This window comes from Hyperoodon ampullatus (assembly GCF_949752795.1).
Source record: "Hyperoodon ampullatus genome assembly, chromosome: 8".
NCBI classification, from domain to species: Eukaryota; Metazoa; Chordata; class Mammalia; order Artiodactyla; family Ziphiidae; genus Hyperoodon; species Hyperoodon ampullatus.
Genome location: NC_136921.1, coordinates 95,785,900 through 95,805,839, shown reverse-complemented (window position 1 = coordinate 95,805,839; position 19,940 = coordinate 95,785,900). Strand labels below are relative to the sequence as shown.

General features: G+C 39.7%; 1 protein-coding gene across 2 annotated transcripts in view; it reads right to left on the bottom strand.

Moving 5' to 3' along the window:
* ITGA4 (integrin subunit alpha 4) overlaps positions 1–18,483 on the bottom strand; it is a gene marked incomplete at both ends in the record, with an annotated part of 76,341 nt that extends 57,858 nt beyond the window's left edge. For both annotated transcript variants that reach the window (XM_079709628.1, XM_079709629.1), the window contains 4 exons: positions 2,137–2,266; positions 2,363–2,469; positions 17,842–17,963; positions 18,287–18,483. In XM_079709628.1, the coding sequence (XP_079565754.1) occupies positions 2,137–2,266; positions 2,363–2,469; positions 17,842–17,963; positions 18,287–18,483 (556 nt within the window). The remainder of the gene's footprint in view (positions 1–2,136; positions 2,267–2,362; positions 2,470–17,841; positions 17,964–18,286) is intronic.
* Between the last annotated feature and the right edge of the window lie 1,457 nt (positions 18,484–19,940).

Here is a 19,940-nt window from a genome sequence, read left to right as displayed (position 1 = left end):
AAATATCTTCCATGTTGATCTTCAAAATATCCTTGTGAAATAGCAATAGAAAAATCTACCCAGCCTCTTTTTCATGGGAAGAACATGCAGCATACACTCAAAAAGTTGTCAGGTGAGTATCTAAGACAGAGGTAGGATTTGTGGTTTCCAGTTCAGGTTTCCATTTAAAATAGGCTTCCTAGATTTTTGCCTGGCTGAAAATAACAGAGTCAAGATCTGCATGGAGATGGAGGGTCTCTTCTTACAAAGCCCCCATGAATGGTTGCTTTGTGAAACTTACTAGGGGCACAAAACTTGCTTTTCCTGAAGAACTGACATAAGTAAACCTCTATGAAGATACAGGACCACATCCTCGTTTTGGCTTTGCTAACCAGAAATGTTAAATAAATTGCTGTCATTTATAATGACCACTCCCTGTCATGCTTTCATTTCTTTTTATAACTTCTCTGGTCCTATATACATTTTTTTACTTAAAAAATATTACCATAATTTTAGGTGTCTTAGGTTTCTGCCATCATGTTTTTTTTTCATAGAATGTGGCTAGGTATATATTTATACATATATTTATTTATATATATATTCATACATACATATATATATGTGTGTGTGTGTGTATATATATATATATATTTGGGGGTGGTGCACATTGTCATCCATGGACATTGGATGTCCATGTACAAAGTCACCCAGAGAACACATGAGAAAATGTACAGGACTGAAATCTACACCCAGGGAGGCACCAGCATTTTGTGAAGGGACCAGCCAGCAGCAGGACAAGAGTTGCAGAACATTAAGTGGTCAAATGCATCACTTCATACCAGTAGAATAGTCAGAAGTGGTTGCTGGGGCAATTAAAAGCCCCAGACATGGGGCCAGCTAGGTGGGGAGGGGTGCTGCAGTTGAGGGGTGTCTTAGCTTGCATCTCTACTAGACTGTCCTTTGACAGGTTTCCTTCAGCCTATACCGCTAATTCCTATTGTCGAACATTTGCACACTTGATTTTAAAGGGAACCAAGTTCACAAGGGAAAAGGCCTCATCTGAACTGGAGATTATGACTCAGGCTGGTCAGGTTTACATTATGGAGAGACTGCAAGACCCCAAATGACCATGAAGGCCGCTGCAGCCAGGGAGAGAGGCCTCTACTGTGAAATGTTTTAAAGTGTAAACCATAAACTATTATGAAAAAGAGGATAACAGCTAGAGTAAGTTTTACTGCAATTGAGAAGTTAAAATTCACCTTTTATCTTCTTGGCATTCAAAGGCAAATTAGGAATATAGATGATATAATCTTTTCTATTATATCAAATTCCAGGGAGGAAAGACTCCAATATTAATAAAACCAACTCAAATTGCATATTTGCTCTAAGTTTTGTCAAGTAATAGAAATTTCCTTTGGACACTGGGATAATCATTTTGGTTAGAAAAACTGGAACTTGGCATTCATATATATTTTATTCTTTCCAAAGACACATTTTCAGAATTTTAGTTCTGTTGCAGGCATCATTTTTTCAGTACTCTGTTGACATTTACCTCTAATTTTGCTCATTTCAGTTTATGTCCTAGCTCTGCATGCACTAACCATGACCTAAAATTTTTATGGGAAAGACCTTTCAAACTTAAGATACCAATCCCTTGCAATTTCAAGGAAAACAAGTAAATTTGGGGAAATAAAAAAGACAGTGAGTGGGAAAGATCTGCTTACATTTATACTTTGAATCTTTCTAAATCTTGTTGGAAGCTAAAGGTAAAGCAAGAAACAATTATCTTGCTTCTGATCATATTTTTCAATCTAATTCATGATTTTAAGTGTCCTGCACTTGCTGGGCACTAGACTCACTTATACTGAATAGAAAATATATTTAATGCTAAAGTGGAAATGCTAAACTAGATGCTAGAATTATTCAAATTAAATTGTAGAATTCCTAGTCCTAAAAACACAGTACATTTTTGAACATTAAAACAACTGCAATTGGGTAAAAAAAGGAAATAATGCTCTGAGTAGTTAAAGGAAACATAGCTATTTCAGAGATCTTCCCACCCCAAACCAAACATCCAAAATTGAAAATTGAAGAAAAATTTTTTAAAGGCATTCACTTATTTCTCTTGATTCAGTTAATATCAAAACCATGCCTTACCTTGATAGCATGGAGCTATTCTTTTACTCAGCTCTGTTCGTAAATCAGAGGGCATTCCATAGCAAACACCCGTGGGGAGCTTATTTTCATTCTTTATGTAAAATATATTTTTCCATCTATGCCCACAAGTCTGAATAAAACATAAAAGTAGACCATATGATGTGAAAGTCACACCCAGGGTATCTGATTTCACGATGTGATCAGTGGACTAATTTCAATAACCTACCACAATGGAGCCATTTTCTCCTGGCTGTCTGGAAAGCGTGACTCCCAACCATTGATTGTCTCTTTCTTCCAAACATGTCTTTCCACAAGGTTCTCCATTAGGGCTACCTACAGCATTTGAAAATAATTTTATCATCAGTTATCTTGAAAACAGCATTATTCTACAAGACCAAACAAACATGCATACTTATCCCCAGTGTTTTTTCCTTCAGCCCTCTGTGGAATGCCCCCTTTCCCTGCTTCCCTGTCATCATACATTTGGTGCACATTGTTGGGGTAACCGTCAGTTAATCTGTGCTAACATAATTGTTCTCTCACAGGTGATTTTTGTTTGTAGAAATGCCCTCTGACTGGTAACACCAGGAAGAGATGGCTTTGATATAGGAGATAGCTAACCAACATGACTAAGAGAGGGGAAACCAGTTTAAAACAACATTGGCTGTGTAAGTCCAACTGCATTGTGTAATACTTGGCAAAGAATGTCATCTTTGTTTTGATCATTTATCTAGAAATGTAAGCAACATTTCCACAGCACTTTTAAAAAATGTTTCTTGTACTGAGACATTAAGAATAGAAGGACTACAATACGGTCCTCAGCATTTAAGTCACAGTTTGTTGAAGCTGGAGGTGATGATTGAGCATGTGGAAAGCAGCTGTATATAATTAACATACTAATAATGCCAGTATTTAAAACAAACTGCCCTATGGTTTACATTTAGTGGATTGTGATGTTTTCAACAAAGAAAAAAGGACTTTGAAAAACTGGATTATTTTAGTAAAGAAACAACTTCAATAGGCACTTTCACAAAGGCATGAATAGCCAGAAAGCCAAAAATAAAATATTACACATGGGCAATACTTCTAAACTGTGCAAGAAAAAGTGATCATCCCAGTAATTTTTTTTTTTTTTGTTAAAGTGACTTATTTGCTTTGTAGCTGGGATCCTGTATTAAATGTGATTTCAAGTAAGTGATTTTGGGGGAGAATAAGATGCAGTATATTAAGATTCCTTTTGCTATTTCCACCCACTTCAATTGCCACATGACAGTTCCGTTACAAAGGCAGATAAATACATTTGCATCAATTTGACTGGATAGGGACATGGAACTTTTTTTTTTTTTAACTTAATTTTGGTACCAAGTTTTCATACATTGATAGGGACCACACTCTAAATCATCAAGCCCTTATAACCTTGACCCCTAGATAATGCTTCCTGGGCAAACTCAGAATACCTTCATAGATGACGTTAGTATTAGAAAGTGAAATTATTTGCAGTAAGTCTCCTGGGTAAGAGAGATTTTAAGGAGTGTGGAAAGATATTTGTGCATACATTCTATGAGCATTTGTTCGTTCTCTTAAAATGTTGTTCAGGACAAACCAACCCTTCAACACAGCTAAACTGAAGAAAGTTTCCTAGCCCCATCTCTGGAGATTGATTTAGTTGGTCCAAGTGAGGCCCTGATTACCCCAGGTGATTCTCATGATCTGGAACATTGTTATGATGGTATATGGATAATCTTTCTTTGGCCAATTTTCTTGCAGAATAGTAATGTCAACTCCTACCTATTGGTAGTGCCCGCCAAGAGCATGAGACAGAGGAATACGACTAAGGATCTGTCTGGAAAAAGAATGCTGGGGGTGATTAGCCATGTCTACTTGGAATGGGAAGGGGATATTGCTGCAGCCCAAACATTGATCAAGCATGGTCCAGGTGGAAGCATAAGCTTTCTATATTCAAGTTAATAAAGAAAGGAAGGAATAAGGGAGAGGGAAGGGAAAGACAATTATGTTGTAGTACTGAATGGTTAAGGTCTAACATAGAAAGTTGTTACTGTGGCTACACAATGCCAACGTAATTGAAAGAAAGTGAAAGAATGACAAATAAATTTTAATTTTCATTGTGATGCAAATTTCAGTTTGACTTTTTACTAAGATTGTCAGTTTTTTTTTTACTAATGTCAAAAATAGATGATAAATGGTAGATTCGTCTACCTGAAGCTGAAGTTATTATTTATCCCAATAGATACTTCAACAAAGTATCTTCTCTGAAAATACCAAAGTCTTTCTAAAATTACAGTCAACACTCAGTTAACTAAGCAATTGTGCAGGAGGAAAATTAAGGACAGGAGAGGACAGAGTTCACAAATAACACATTATCCCTGTTAAAATGTGGTACATTTAATGGACAGTTTCATTAAGATTACGGCCAATATTTAGAAACAAATTTACTGTTCTAGAGATGCCACCTCAATGTTTAAAAACATATAGTAGTATGTACGTAGTAAACATACAATAGTTTAGAACCAAAAAATACCATGTAAATTGCTGAAGAAAATGGCCCAAAAGTTCTTATGCACAAAAATTGTGAATTGTCATCTGTTTCTAAGCTGAGCTCTCTTATTTGTAGATTTTAAAATGAAAACTAGAGAAACTTTTTTTTTTTTTTTTTTTTTTTTTTGCGGTACGCGGGCCTCTCACTGCTGTGGCCTCTCCCGTTGCGGAGCACAGGCTCCGGACGCACAGGCTCAGTGGCCATGGCTCACGGGCCCAGCCGCTCTGCGGCATGTGGGATCTTCCCGGACCGGGGCACGAACCCGTGTCCCCTGCATCGGCAGGCGGACGCTCAACCACTGTTCCACCAGGGAAGCCCTAGAGAAACTCTTTGTGTTATAAAACTGTTTTGTGTGTCCACAGATTATTACCCATTGCATCCTTTCTGTTTTAGTTTTAGCCTCACCAGGTGACATCACAATGTCATCACTGCTCAGATTCTCACACTTAGAGTCACACACTTAGATAACTCTAGTAAGTGGACAGACAGACAGACTCACGCTTATGTAGGTTTCTTCTTTCCACTTCCTAATACCGCTTCTGCCACAGAGTAGCACCCAACAGCAAAGAGAATCCTGAGGTACTTTCAGCACTGGTTACAAGACAAAATCAGTTCAAAGAACGGCCTATAAATCCCCACTACTGATCTGGGTCTTCATTTCTAGCAACTTTTCACCTTTACTTCTGTAATGCCTGCAGTATCTTGGCAGAGAGGTCAGCCCTTCACATCTCCAACTTATGCTCAGGGCCCCTCCAGAGCTTTGCCTTAACTTCCTTGCTCTGGAGGCCACGCCTTTTCTAGTGGTTCTCAGCCCTGATTGGACATCAGGATCACCTGGGGTGATGGTGGGGGAAAAGTTTGGAACAAATACTGACACCTGGTCCCACTCCCAGAGGCTCCGATTTGATGTGCCTGGGTTGAGACCCAGACATCAAACAGCTCCGCAGTCACAGTAGTGAGCAGCTGGGCTTGTGAGCAACTGCTCTGCAATGTACATGGTTATGCCATTTCCTGTGTTATATTTGAAAGGAACTACTCCATTTAGAAAATAGTAGTAATACCTTTTTGCCCTCCTTGGTTTCACCTAAATATTGTAATAGGATATCAAATATTAAGCCGATTTTCTTCATGTGGAAATACAGTATTTCTAATTTGGTCAGAAATGATGATCATTAGAACTGCCACGAGAAAGCTAATTCTCATGAATTTCCCTGACAGAACACCATAAATAAATGCAGATTATCTTTATATTTTATCCAAATGTCATGCTGAAATGATTTATAATCTGGTTTTCAATTCAGCTCATACATTACTGATCTAAACTCAGAAAATCAAATCAGCTTCATAATTGAAAAAAGTACTTTACATTGGTTTAACATAAAAGAGGTCAGCAGAAATTAACATGTGATAATTTTCCATGCTTTTATATAACTAGAGTGACTAATTCTTAGCACAGTTGAACGCATTTTCCCAGTAGACATTAAAAATATAAAACACTTAAAAACCATACCCCTTATTCTAAAAATTAAGCCCATCTTTCTCTTTCCTTTTCTTCCTCTTTCGATTTTCATTTGGGAAAGAAAATATAAAGATGTATGCTTACTATTCAGTTTTTATTTCCACTTATTGATTTTGTTTCAGTGCATACATGAGTATATAAATGTGAATAAGCAGTAATTTTGATAGATGGATACAAAGGATGTTAGTACAAAGCCAATTAGGTACATTCTTTACCACTTTCCCCCCTTTGTCTTTTTTGCTCTTATTCACATCATCTGTTTTAGTGCCATTTTTCCAAGTGCCAAAATGTGACAGAGACTATGGAAGACTAGATATTTGCCCTTGATTGTCATCTCCATGGGGGCAGACTGACTATTTTGTTGACTGTGGCATTCCCACAGCACAGAACAGGGCCTTACATGCAGTAGGCAGGAACAAAATATTTGCTGAGGGAGGGAATTCTGAAACACCTTATACCACCACAAAATCCTCTACTAGAGTATACTACTACAAAATTTTCACCAAACTCTCAGGGATCTAAGCTTTGGAGAGGTCTTCTTCCTTCTCTACTATTCTCTCCTACTTCCAAAATATTAGTCCCTTAAGTTTTAAGACAGTAACAGATGGTCTGAAGGAAAACAGCGTTTGCAGGTTTGAAGATCTTTACAAAGTGCGATATGTGAGTCGGATGATTTAGGACTGAGAATTAGCTGGGCCTCCAGGAAGTGCCTGTCTCAGAGGGGTTCTGCAAGGATTTTGAGGACTAAATGAGGTATATGTGAAGGGCTCGGGCTAGAGCCTGGCAGAGAAAGCAAGAAAACATTAGCTGATGTTGACATTATTATTTTAAGGATTAAGCTAAAGATACGATTAAGCTGCACATATGTCATGGGATATATCTTCCTCCATAACATATTTGTGACATATCAATGTCAGTGAGCCCTTACCATACACATTAACTCATTTATTTCTCACAGTAGCAACAGAGGACAGTGTTATCAATCCCATTTTACAGGTGAGGAAATAGAATCTTAAAGAAGTAAAGTGATTTGCCCAAATCCATGGGGCTGGTAAATAGAAAAGATTAGAATCAAAAATCAAAACCTTTTAGAATGAAATACTGTCATTTGCAGCAATATGGATGGACCTAGAGGTTATCATACTAAGTAAAGTAAGCCAGACAGAGAAAGACAAGTATCATATGATATCACTTATATGTGGAATCTAAAATATGATATAAATGAACTTTTTACAAAACAGAAACAGACTCACAGACACAGAAAACAAACTCATGGTTACCGAAGGGGAAAGGGCAGGGAGGGATAAATTAGGAGCTTGGGATCAGCAGATACAAAATACTACATATAAAATAAACAACAAGGTCCTACTGTATAGCACAGGGAATTATATTCACTATCTTGTAATATACCATAATGGAAAAGAATTTTTTAAAAAAGGAAATCAAAAGCTTTTAGAAATTGAAGATCTAAAAGTAGTTACTTTCCACTAATCTGGAGTATATACAATAGAACTGTACATATATTTCAGACATATGAATTATCTGGATAAATTTTACTTTCTAAACCTTTTTTTTCAGCTAAAAATGTGTAAAATATCACAAGTCTGCCCACAGACTATACAGTCAACTTTCTAGTGTTCACAAAAAATGTTACTTACTTGGTCCCTACCTTACCCTGACCTTTTCCTCAACTGAGATCAGTTCTCAATATTTTGGCATTTCTATTGAGGAAGGACCAAGGGGAAAGACCAGACTCAAAGGTCTTCTTTCTGTAACCTTTGACAGCTTGAGTGACACACTTTGTGCATAGGGGAGCCTGGGACTTTTGGATACAATGACAAATTTGGTTTATCTGCTTGTGTCACTGGGCTGTGGCTTCATCAGTTCAGACATTTGATTGGGGCTCTCAGACTGGCCTTCTGGCTACTAAGACAACACATGCATTTATCTGATCTTTCAAAAGATGTGACATAATTTTCAAGTTTCAGAAAAATAGTGAAAGACCTTATTTCCACCAATTACTTTTTTTTTAACGTGAAGCTCTATTCCATTGAAAGATGAGTCCTGTATTTTCAAACTCTTCCACTAGAAATTTTTCTTAAATAATCCTGAAAAATAAATGACCCTTGTTCTATTCTATGTTCTATAAAGATTCTATGAAGATTCTATGTTCATTCATGCAAGATATCTTTATTTGTAGAAGCAATAATTATTGAGTGAAAATAATCATACAATTCCTTCATTTACCAAGATTCAGAATATAGAAAAAACATATGGGATTAAAAGCAAACAAACCAATTCAAATATGACCAGATTACAAGGCCTACCACTGGAGGGTTATAAAAATTACAGAAAATTTGTGCCTGTGCATACAAGACTGCCTGGCACCTAGTAGGTGTTCATTAAATGGTAAATGCTTCTGTTCCCCAGGGTACCCACATTGCGCTGATGTGGACACACCAGCAGAGGGAGTTCACAATGTTGTGAGGTTGGATCAGCAGCCTTCCTTCAGCTCTTTAAGCCCAATGGCCCCTTGTTTTTGTTTCTTATCAGACACTAATTACTATTAAATTCATTATATTATTTTTATTATATTAAACTGTGTACTTTTCCCACACATCTAATAAAATGTGGTGGAGATGTTTCTGAAAGGTAACAGTGATGTTCATGAATTTAACAGCAATAACAATAACTTGGAGTAATGAAAAGTGAAATACCCAAGTTTTACAGGAGATATGGGACATGAAAGTACTAAACTTCCAAGACCATTTCCTCCAAGTCAGCTAGGGGCAAACAAGAGTCAAAATATCAAATTAAACATCAAAATTATAAACCATTCTCGAAGTAATTTTTTTCTGGAAAAATATGTTTAAGTGTCATATTCTATGACTTCCTAATAAAAATCTGATAATGGCTGATAATCATGCTCAATTTATGTGAGAAACAGCTCCTATAATCATAGGCCTGAAAAAGCCAGCTATTTAAGTCCTCTATTTCATTTTATTTTAATTACATTTTTTATTTAATAATTGTATTTATTTTACTGTGTTGTATTTAGGAAGACAGTTCCACACAGAGGTGAACAAGTTCTGGCAGTAGAGGCAAGCTTGATGGTTGCAATTTTATGAATCTGAGTTGATCCTGAGACATCACTAGACTTCAGAACCCTAGAAAACCATCCTGCTTGTGAGCCTGAACCTAAGATTGGGGTTTCCTCCAGGTGCCTTAGGCCCAAACTTCTTTAAATTCCTACAGAAAACCTATACAAGTATTTTTACTAAGTACAGCAGAAAAAATGTACAGCAACGGATATATTTGCTGTGCATAATTTAAAGAAGGAATGTTTTCTTACAATAATTATAGAATTATTTATACAATAAATAACACATTATATGCTTTGTATGTGCCAGGCACACTTTTAATACATGTAAACATGTATATTAAGTCATTTAATTTTCGTTATATCCCTATGAGGCAGGTATTATTATCATTATCCCAATTTCACAGATGGAGAAGCTGAAACAAAGGGAGATTAAGCATCTTGCCCAAAGTCACACTACTTGTAAGGGGGGAAGGAAGGATTCAAACCCATACTGTCATCCACCACCCTACACCACTTTACAATGATTTGCTATTAGTACTTTTCACTGTTAATCAGGGAATGAATCCAAGTATCAACATTATTAATAATCTTATTCTAATTCTATAATAACTTATTATATAACATTAACTTCCAACATTAGAAAATAAGGAAAGAAAATTCTCTACTTCCATGGTTTTCAACTAATCTCTTAGACTTAAGCATTCATTTGAAAAAGTATCACTAATATATAGATACCATTTTGAGTGTCTTTGAAACAAGAATAATGCAAAAATGTAAACAGAAAAAAAACTCCAGGGAAACCTGCCCTCACTTAATGCTCAGTGGCCAATACTGAAGTTCTGAGCCTGGTTTTGGAATTCACAGGGTAGGATGGAGGAGGAGGTCAGGCTAATAACAAGGTTTAAAAATATGTGAGGGCTTCCCTGGTGGGGCAGTGGTTGAGAGTCCGCCTGCCGATGCAGGGGACACGGGTTTGTGCCCCGGTCCGGGAAGATCCCACATGCCGTGGAGGGGCTAGGCCCGCGAGCCATGGCCACTGAGCCTGCGTGTCCGGAGCCTGTGCTCCACAACGGGAGAGGCCACAACAGTGAGAGGCCCGCACACCGCAAAAAAAAAAAAAAAGTGAAAAAAATAAAAATCAGTCAGAGAGTCCATGGCATCATTCTGTACCAATCAACGTAGGATCAGACTGAGATGAGGGGTTACCAATAACAGAGGACTTCTTTTCATTCAAAGTTTAAACTGTGGGATAAGATGTTGCAGAGACAATGATTTGCAGACAAAATAATGATATTCTAATAAATACTAGAAAATGGTCACAAGAAAACAGAGAATAGCACTAGGGTGAGGTAGACCTAGAAAGATTTCACAGAGGGTAGATATTGACAAGAGACTTCTACAAAGGGTATCATTTTAAAAGGACATGTCTAATCCACTTCACAAAATATTTCCTGCAAAAGAGATTTGATAACTAAATCTATACTCTTACTACTTCTGAACATACTCATTGAGAATTACAGTATTTCATATAAATTATATGAAAAAGATTTCAAATCATTAAAAAAAGATCCTTGGGGATAAACTGAGAGCATCAGAACCAACACACTGCATTACTGAGCCCAGTTCTGTCACTTGCAAGTCCACTTCCATATTTAATTTGATATCTCCAGCTCTTCCTAAAATTAAAATCCCCTTGTTTTGAAGACAGTCAGTTCCAAGCTTCCTATCTCAGGAGTGTGTATTCTTAGATTGCCTGGTATGAGTAGGCAGAGTCTAGAACCCAAGGCTGGCCTAGACCTCTTGGAACAATATTGAAATATACAGCAAACCCCAGAGGATCCCACCCAAATCTGAGAAATGCACCCATCCATTTCACATTCACTGAGATTTTACTACATGCTCATCAAAACTGGTCAGAACTGGCTCAATTACTCTTCCAGGAAAACTTCTCTCATCATCCAAACACTTTCTTCTCCCCATTGTGTGTCTCTATCATTATGCATGTTACATTTTCTTGTAAGTAATTATCTGTTTCCCTGTTTCTCCTGTCACTGAGTTCTTTCAGGGCTTTAGCCATCTTAGCCACCTTTCTATTCCTAGTACCAGCATAAGTAATTGATAAAATGTATTTAATAAATAAAGGAAGAACCCAGTTAAAAGAGTTGACATCTGCCACCAATATTTTCACACTCCTCACTTCTCAACCCTCTGAAGTCTGGTATCACCACTAAAACTGGTCTTACCAAGGTTACTAATGAACCAATTCTCTCTAAATCCAATGAAACCTCCTAAGTTCTTACCTAGCTTGACCTCTTGGCAACTTTTGATACTGCCAACCACTCACCTCTTTATAGAATCTCTCATTTCTCTACTTCCACAGTGCCACATTGACTTGATTTCCTAGCTACCTCTTTGGCTTTTCCTTCTCAATCTGTTTTTCAGGCTCTTTTTTCTTCTCCAATGGTTTTCAACCATGGATGAATATTGGAATAATCTGGGGACCTTTGGAAACTCTTGATGCACTACTAAGGGTTCTGCACCCAATTCCAATGTGTGTGTGTGAAGTTTTTCCACACCATCAACAAGCAATTCTCTGATACCAGGTGGGTGCCCTGCAATTCAACTCCATTGTAACACTATCTAACCTGTAGATAATGTCAGATCCCACAGGTTAAGGGTTCAGTCCTACATGCTCCTTGACATAGGTCTTAGTGATGATTTTTTAAATCTGACACCAAAAGCAAAAGCAACAAAAGCAAAAATAAATAAGTGGGACTACACTATACTACTTCTGTACAGAAAAGGCAACATACTGAATGAGAAAAAATATTTGCAAATTATATATCTGATAAGGGGCTAATATCCAAAATATATCAAGAATTCATATAACTCAATAGCAAAACAAGCAAACAATCTGAGTGGAAGACCTGCATAGACATTTTTCCAAAGAAGACATACAGATGGACCAGAGGTACATAAAAACATGCTCGACATCACTAATCATCAGGGAAATGCAAATCAAAACCACAATGAGCTCTTACCTCACACCTATCAGAATGGCTATTATCAAAAAGACAAGAGATAACAAACGTTAGTGAGGATGTGGAGGAAAAGGATGTGCATTGTTGGTGGGAATGTAAATTGGTACAGCCACTATGGAAACAGTATGGACATTCCTCAAAAAATAAAAGATAGAACTACCATATGATCCAACAATTCCACTTCTGGGTATTTATCAGAAGAAAATGAAAATACTAACTCAAAAAAATATTATGTACCCCCCATATTTATTGCAGTATTATTTATAATAGCCAAGATGGGAAACAACCTAAGTGTCCACTGAAGGATGAGTAGATGAAGAAATTGTGGTACATATATGCAATGGGATATTATTCAGCCATAAAAAAGAATGTAATCTTGTCATTTGCAACAACATGACTGAACCCCGATGACATTATGCTAAGTGAAATAAGTCAGAAAGAGAAAGACAAATACCGTATGCTAACACATATATATGGAATTTAAGAAAAAAAATATCATGAAGAACCTAGGGGTAAGACAGGAATAAAGACATAGACCTACTAGAGAATGGACTTGAGGATATGGGGAGGGGGAAGGGTAAGCTGTGACAAAGCGAGAGAGTCACATGGACATATATACACTACCAAACTTAAAACAGATAGCTAGTGGGAAGCAGCCGCATAGCACAGGGAGATCAGCTCTGTGCTTTGTGACCACTTAGAGGGATGGGATAGGGAGGGTGGGAGGGAGGGAGATGCAAGAGGGAAGAGATATGGGAACATATGTATAACTGATTCACTGTGTTATAAAGCAGAAACTAACACACCATTGTAAAGCAAGTATACTCCAATAAAGATGTAAAAAAAAAAAAAAGAAATCTCTGGCATTCCTATACACTAATGATGAAAAATCTGAAAGTGAAATTATGAAAACACTCCCATTTACCATTGCAACAAAAAGAATAAAATATCTAGGAATAAACCTACCTAAGGAGACAAAAGACCTGTATGCAGAAAATTATAAGACACTGATGAAAGAAATTAAAGATGATACAAATAGATGGAGAGATATACCATGTTCTTGGATTGGAAGAATCAACATTGTGAAAATGACTCTACTACACAAAGCAATCTACAGATTCAATGCAATCCCTATCAAACTACCACTGGCATTTTTCACAGAACTAGAACAAAAAATTTCACAATTTGTATGGAAACACAAAAGACCCCGAATAGCCAAAGCAATCTTGAGAAAGAAAAATGGAGCTGGAGGAATCAGGCTCCCTGACTTCAGATTATACTACAAAGCTACAGTAATCAAGACAGTACGGTACTGGCACAAAAACAGAAATATAGATCAATGGAACAGGATAGAAAGCCCAGAGATAAACCCACGCACATGTGGTCACCTTACCTTTGATAAAGGAGGCAGGAATGTACAGTGGAGAAAGGACAGCCTCTTCTATATATGGTGCTGGGAAAACTGGACAGCTACATGTAAAAGTATGAGATTAGAACACTCCCTAACACCATACAGAAAAATAAACTCAAAATGGATTAAAGACCTAAATGTAAGGCCAGACATTATGAAACTCTTAGAGGAAAACATAGGCAGAACACTCTATGACATAAATCACAGCAAGATCCTTTTTGATCCACCTCCTAGAGAAATGGAAATAAAAACAAAAATAAACAAATGGGACCTAATGAAATTTCCAAGCTTTTGCACAGTAAAGGAAACCATAAAGAAGACAAAAAGACAACCCTCAGAATGGGAGAAAATATTTGCAAATGAAGCAACTGACAGAGGATTAATCTCCAAAATTTACAAGCAGCTCATGCAGCTCAATATCAAAAAAACATACAACCCAATCCAAAAATGGGCAGAAGACCTAAATAGACATTTCTCCAAAGAAGATATACAGACTGCCAACAAACACATGAAAGAATGCTCAACATTATTAATCATTAGAGAAATGCAAATCAAAACTACAATGAGATATCTCACACTGATCAGAATGGCCATCATCAAAAAATCTAGAAACAATAAATGCTGGAGAGGGTGTGGAGAAAAGGGAACACTCTTGCATTGCTGGTGGGATTGTGAATTGGTACAGCCACTATGGAGAACAGTACGGAGGTTCCTTAAAAAACTACAAATAGAACTACCATATGACCCAGCAATCCTACTACTGGGCATATACCCTGAGAAAACCATACTTCAAAAAGAGTCATGTACCAAAATGTTCATTGCAGCTCTATTTACAATAGCCAGGAGATGGAAGCAACCTAAGTGTCCATCATCGGATGAATGGATAAAGAAGATGTGGCACATATATACAATGGAATATCACTCAGCCATAAAAGGAAATGAAACTGAGTTGTTTGTAGTGAGGTGGCTGGACCTAGAGTCTGTCATACAGAGTGAAGTAAGTCAGAAAGAGAAAGACAATACCGTATGCTAACACATATATATGAAATCTTAAAAAAAAAAAAAATGTCATGAAGAACCTAGGGGTAAGACGGGAATAAAGACACAGACCTACTAGAGAATGGACTTGAGGATGTGGGGAGGGGGAAGGGTAAGCTGTGATGAAGTGAGAGAGTGGCATGGACATATATACACTACCAAACGTAAAACAGATAGCTAGTGGGAAGTAGCCGCATAGCACAGGGAGATCAGCTAGGTGGTTTGTGACCACCTAGAGGGGTGGGATAGGGAGGGTGGGAGGGAGGTAGACACAAGAGGGAGGAGATATGGGGATATATGTATATGTATAACTGATTTACTTTGTTATAAAGTAGAAACTAACACACCATTGTAAAGCAATTATACTCCAATAAAGATGTTAAAAAAATTTTTAAAAAGATTTTTTGGTTGGGCCAACAAAAAATATTTTTCATTGTGTTTCAACTGTTACCTTTTCATTCACACATTTAAATTTTGGTTTCATCTATTAACTGTCCGTATTTATAACCTCAACCTGCCTATAACAGATAACATGCAGACATAGATTTAAGTAGAAAATAGAGATAAAAAATAAACTAATATTTTTTTGAATGTCAGTTGTATGTCAGGTACTGAGCTAAGCATTTTGCATATGTTATAGTCACCCATATTTGAGACAGAACAACTGAAGGCATCTTATATAGACGATTGTGTATGTATTTTTTCCTTGAAAATTCTTCATAAAGAATACTACGTAGTCCACAATCCTGAGAATTTTTAAATGTCTTTAGTTACCGATGTATTATTTTCGGTGTCTCCTTTCTAGACGTTATCCTCAATCCCTTATTTTACAGCTTCAAGTTACTTCTGAGTCTGTGCTGAATTGAAACACACAATTTCTTCATATAAGGAAGAGAAGATATATCGTTTGAAATGTTATATGAGAAGTAATTTCAGTCAACTCTTTTGCAAATGTTCATAGCTATTACTACAGCTATTCGTTTTTCAACCAGTTGACTGACTAGAAATCTTGTCTTCCTTTTTGCCTTTCATCTCAGTAGAAACCTTTTTATTGATCAAAAATTTGAAAGTTAAAAATATCCCTTTGGCTTGTCATTTCTAATTAATTCTCTTATTCACCAATCAGGTCGATGACAAACTTTCACTTTGCTTTTATTCATTTATCCATCCAGTACATCTTCACTTAATTCATGTTTGTTGAACATCTACCATGTGCACCTTTTTCTGTGGATATTTCTGTAGTCAACCCCTATGCTCCATGTGCCCAATCAATGTAGGTTTTCTTTCAATTTTGACAGGTATTATCATCTTAAATTTTTAATTTTATATAATATTATGACAGGATCTTTCCAGTTAAATACAGACATCTAGAAATAGATTCAGTGCCCTTCCAGACAGGAAGTAGGAGCTAAATACCAGTAGTTATAATGTCATGAATCAGGAAACTATGACAGGACAACAAAAATAAAACATTCCCTCCTGAGACCCTGTCAAGATCCTCTGGCAGATCAAGACTGTCTGCTCCGCTCCCTAATTCTTCATCCTACAAGTCTCTCATGCAATGAAAATTATACTTTGCAGAATTATTCCAAATGGATAGGTCTGTGAATATGTTATGCTTTCCTAGTCTGCCTTTGGGGATGGAAGATGCTTAATGAGAGGCTGGGGCCTATTCTACACACTGCAGACAACTCCTAGACTCTTACGGATGCTGAGTCAAAAATAAACTTCCATTATGTGCATACTCTATTTGACTTCATTCTCAATGAAGGGAAGCTGCTTCCCAGTTTGAGAAAAAGCAAAGATTACAACCAAAAATGGGGGGAGGGGAGTGTTAAAGATTCAGTAACTAACTTATCCCAAAAGTCCATTGATAGCAAAGATAAATAGGAAAAAGGTACCAATTATGACCTTTTATTCACCATTCACAGATGACTCATCAGCTCAGCAGACAACATATCGGACTCGTCATTGAATTTTATTTTCACTGAAGATGCATACATGAAAGAAAGGCGCTTGGACTTTGGACCCAGGCAGACCTGACTTTGACTTGAGGTCCCATCTTCCATTCACTAACTGAATAACTTCAAAAAAGTCCTTGCAACTCTCTGAGTCATAGAGTCCTCAGGTGTAAAGTAAGAACAATGCCAACCATGATCCAGTGGTGTTTTGCGGAAAACAAGAAACATATATAGCAGTTCCTAACAATGCTTGAAGCAAGATAGGGTCTGAATTGATATTAGTTCCCCTTTCTTACCCCATGTGTCTATGCAAAGCAAATTTGCTTTTGGCTTTGAAACATGAACTTTCTCCTCTCCCCCATCAGAATGCATTTTTCAAGCTGTCACAAATCTAAGAAGAGACACTAAGAAATGATTTCAAATAGAGGTATCCATTTAACATCGGAGTTTTTGGAAAGAAAAATTAATAATTATATGTTAAACTTCGTTTTAATTATATTAACGGTGCAGATGCCAATTTTTTCTTGTGCTCTCCTTTTACATTTCATATCTAAGTAAAACTGTATCGTTTTCTTTTTCAGAAAGCCCTTGGGCTAAATGACAGGGTATGGGATCAATTCCAACTGCTATTCCTGATCTACCCCTTAGCCTGTTCTTTAACAAGGCTGATAGGTCAAAGATAGAAATAAAATTCTCAAGTCTTGGCTTAGCTGGATCCTGTCCTTAACGTGCTGAGAGACTTTAAGATGTGTTTTACACTTTGCGGGGGAGGGGGGGTTGCGGAGGGGAGAGGTGAGGAGAAGGTTTTATAAGAAATTTTTCTCCACATAGTTTGGTCAGAGTACTGCAATCATCGTCATAAGCAAAAGGGAGAACAATATTGACAGAAAGGAGACCACTTTTATGTTTAGAAGGGAAGATGGCATAGAGTTAACAGTGAAAATCATTCGCTTTAAACTAGAATAGGCAACACAAGTTTTTCCAGGACTTCTGCTACCGTGGGGCTCACAAGTGTGTGTGTGTGCGTGTGTTGGGGGGAGTGGGTCCCTAGCTCCCGGCCCCAGGTCCAACTCACCCAGCTGGAGCTGTTCGCACGTCCGCTCTGGGTTCTTTCCAATCCTGCATCTGTAAATCGCCCCAGGATTGACCACTGAAGTGTTGGCGAGCCAGCTGGCCGTGGGCGCCCCGACTACGAGCCTAAAGGGAGCAATGGGCACGTGCGCGCAGACGTGAGCCGTGCTGCCCACTGAACTCCGGGTCTTCACGGACTCCTCCGCCCACCACTCCGCGCACCCAACCCGCCACCCCAAACTCCAGGGCCTGGCGCCAGAACGCACCCCGGGTGCTGCCACCCCAAGATAAGTTAGTTTCCCGAGCACTTCTCTAGCGAGCTGGCCGTCGCAGGGTTCCCCTCCTGGCTCCCGCGGAGGGAGGAAAGTTTGAACCGGGCAGGGAATCCCTGAGGCGCCTTTCGCTCGCCGCTCTGAGATGCCGAGGGCGCCGCCTCCGACCCCACTCACCATCGGTTTGCCCCGTGGCTGTGCAGCACCACCGAGTAGCCGAACAGGGTGTCGGCGGGGCCCTTGTAAACCACTGCGCTCTCGGTGTCCACGTTGTAGGGGCGCCCGGTCGGGACTCCCAAGCACAGCAGTAGCATCACCGCCTCCCATACGGCGGCCCCTCGGGGGCCCGGCCCGCACCTCGCTTCCGCAGCCATGCGCTCTCCGAGGGGAACATTCAACACCAAACGGCCACTGTCCGTCCCAAAGTTGCGCGGGATGAGACGGTAGGCCAAGGGGAAGAGCGCCCCAAGAGAAGAGGCTCAGCGTGTCCGGCGCAGGCGGGCGGGCGGAACGAGGGTGGGGGGGGAGGGACAGAGGGAGGGAGGGAGGGAGGGGAAGTCAGGCCGCGGCGGGCGGAGCGATTAGAGGTGGCGGGGATGCTGCGCGCCCGCCGGCCCCCACGCCCCGTTTCTGCAGTCTGGAGGTGCGGTGCTCACGTGGTCCCGGGGCGCGGGCCGCTGGGTGGGGTCCCGGGCGCAGTGCGGAGGCGCAGGACCCGATGCCGTCTCCCCGCGCGTGAGACTGTAGGGGGCGCTAGGGGACCTCGGCTGCGCAGAACGCGCGTCCAGGCCGGGGCCTCCTAGTCCCGGAGCACGGGATGACTCCGGGCTCCCGGGACTGCAAGAGTGGAGCCGGAAGGGGTCCGGGGCTTCGCCTTTTATCCGCGATTGAGGCCTAGATGTTAGCGGCGTGGCCCCAATCCGACCCGCGTGCGCCCCACTATGAACGCAGAGGCTCCTCGGCCTGCCCGGAGTGGCCCAAAGGCCGGCCACAAACCTGGGCGCCGGGAGGGACTGCGGCGGGGAACTGTCCTGATCTTTCGTTGATAGTTAAGCGGTATACCTGATTTGGGGGGCAGAAGCAACCACTGGGGAGCCACAAATTAAACGCAAAGCGCACTCCCTGAAGGCGCCCGATAAAGACGTTATGGTATATCACTTCAAGACTCAGAACCCTACACGCTTCTATGCCCACTTCCTTCCTCCCCATACTTCCTCTTAAGTCCGGGCTGCTTGCTTGAGGAGCAGTGGCTCGAGCTGAAAGGCACAGGCAGGCAGTTTAGGTGGTTGCTGAGTCCAAGGGCGAGCCTGGGTTAAGGAAGCACTGTGACTTGCCTCACTTCAACGGATTCCTCCCTCTGGTTCTTGATGCTGCCCCTTTCCATCAGCATCCACTCAGTTCCTCCGGATACACCTGCCATCAGGGCTTAGACCCAGCTGAGGTCAAGAATCAGACACCATAATGAGCCTCTGAAAATGCGCTGGGGGCCCACAGCACAACACGCCTGAACCGGGTTTGATTCTCGTCCTAATTAATCCAGGTGTGCCTCAGGTTTCTTTCTAGAGCAACCAGAGACAGCCATAGATAATTAGGCCGGTATTTGCAGGAGATGCAGGTACAGTTATTAATTATTACTGTGTGAAAAAAAAAGAGAAAGAAACAGCATTCATCAAATGGTGTGTGTGTGCGCATGTGCATTAAAACCATACTGAAATAGCACCTCTGAGGTTGTAAAGGCAGACACGTAATTAAAATACTTGTTCATTTACTCAGCATATTCACTGAGCAGGCACTTTGCTAGGTCCACAGGATGCCACGGTGAACAAGGCAG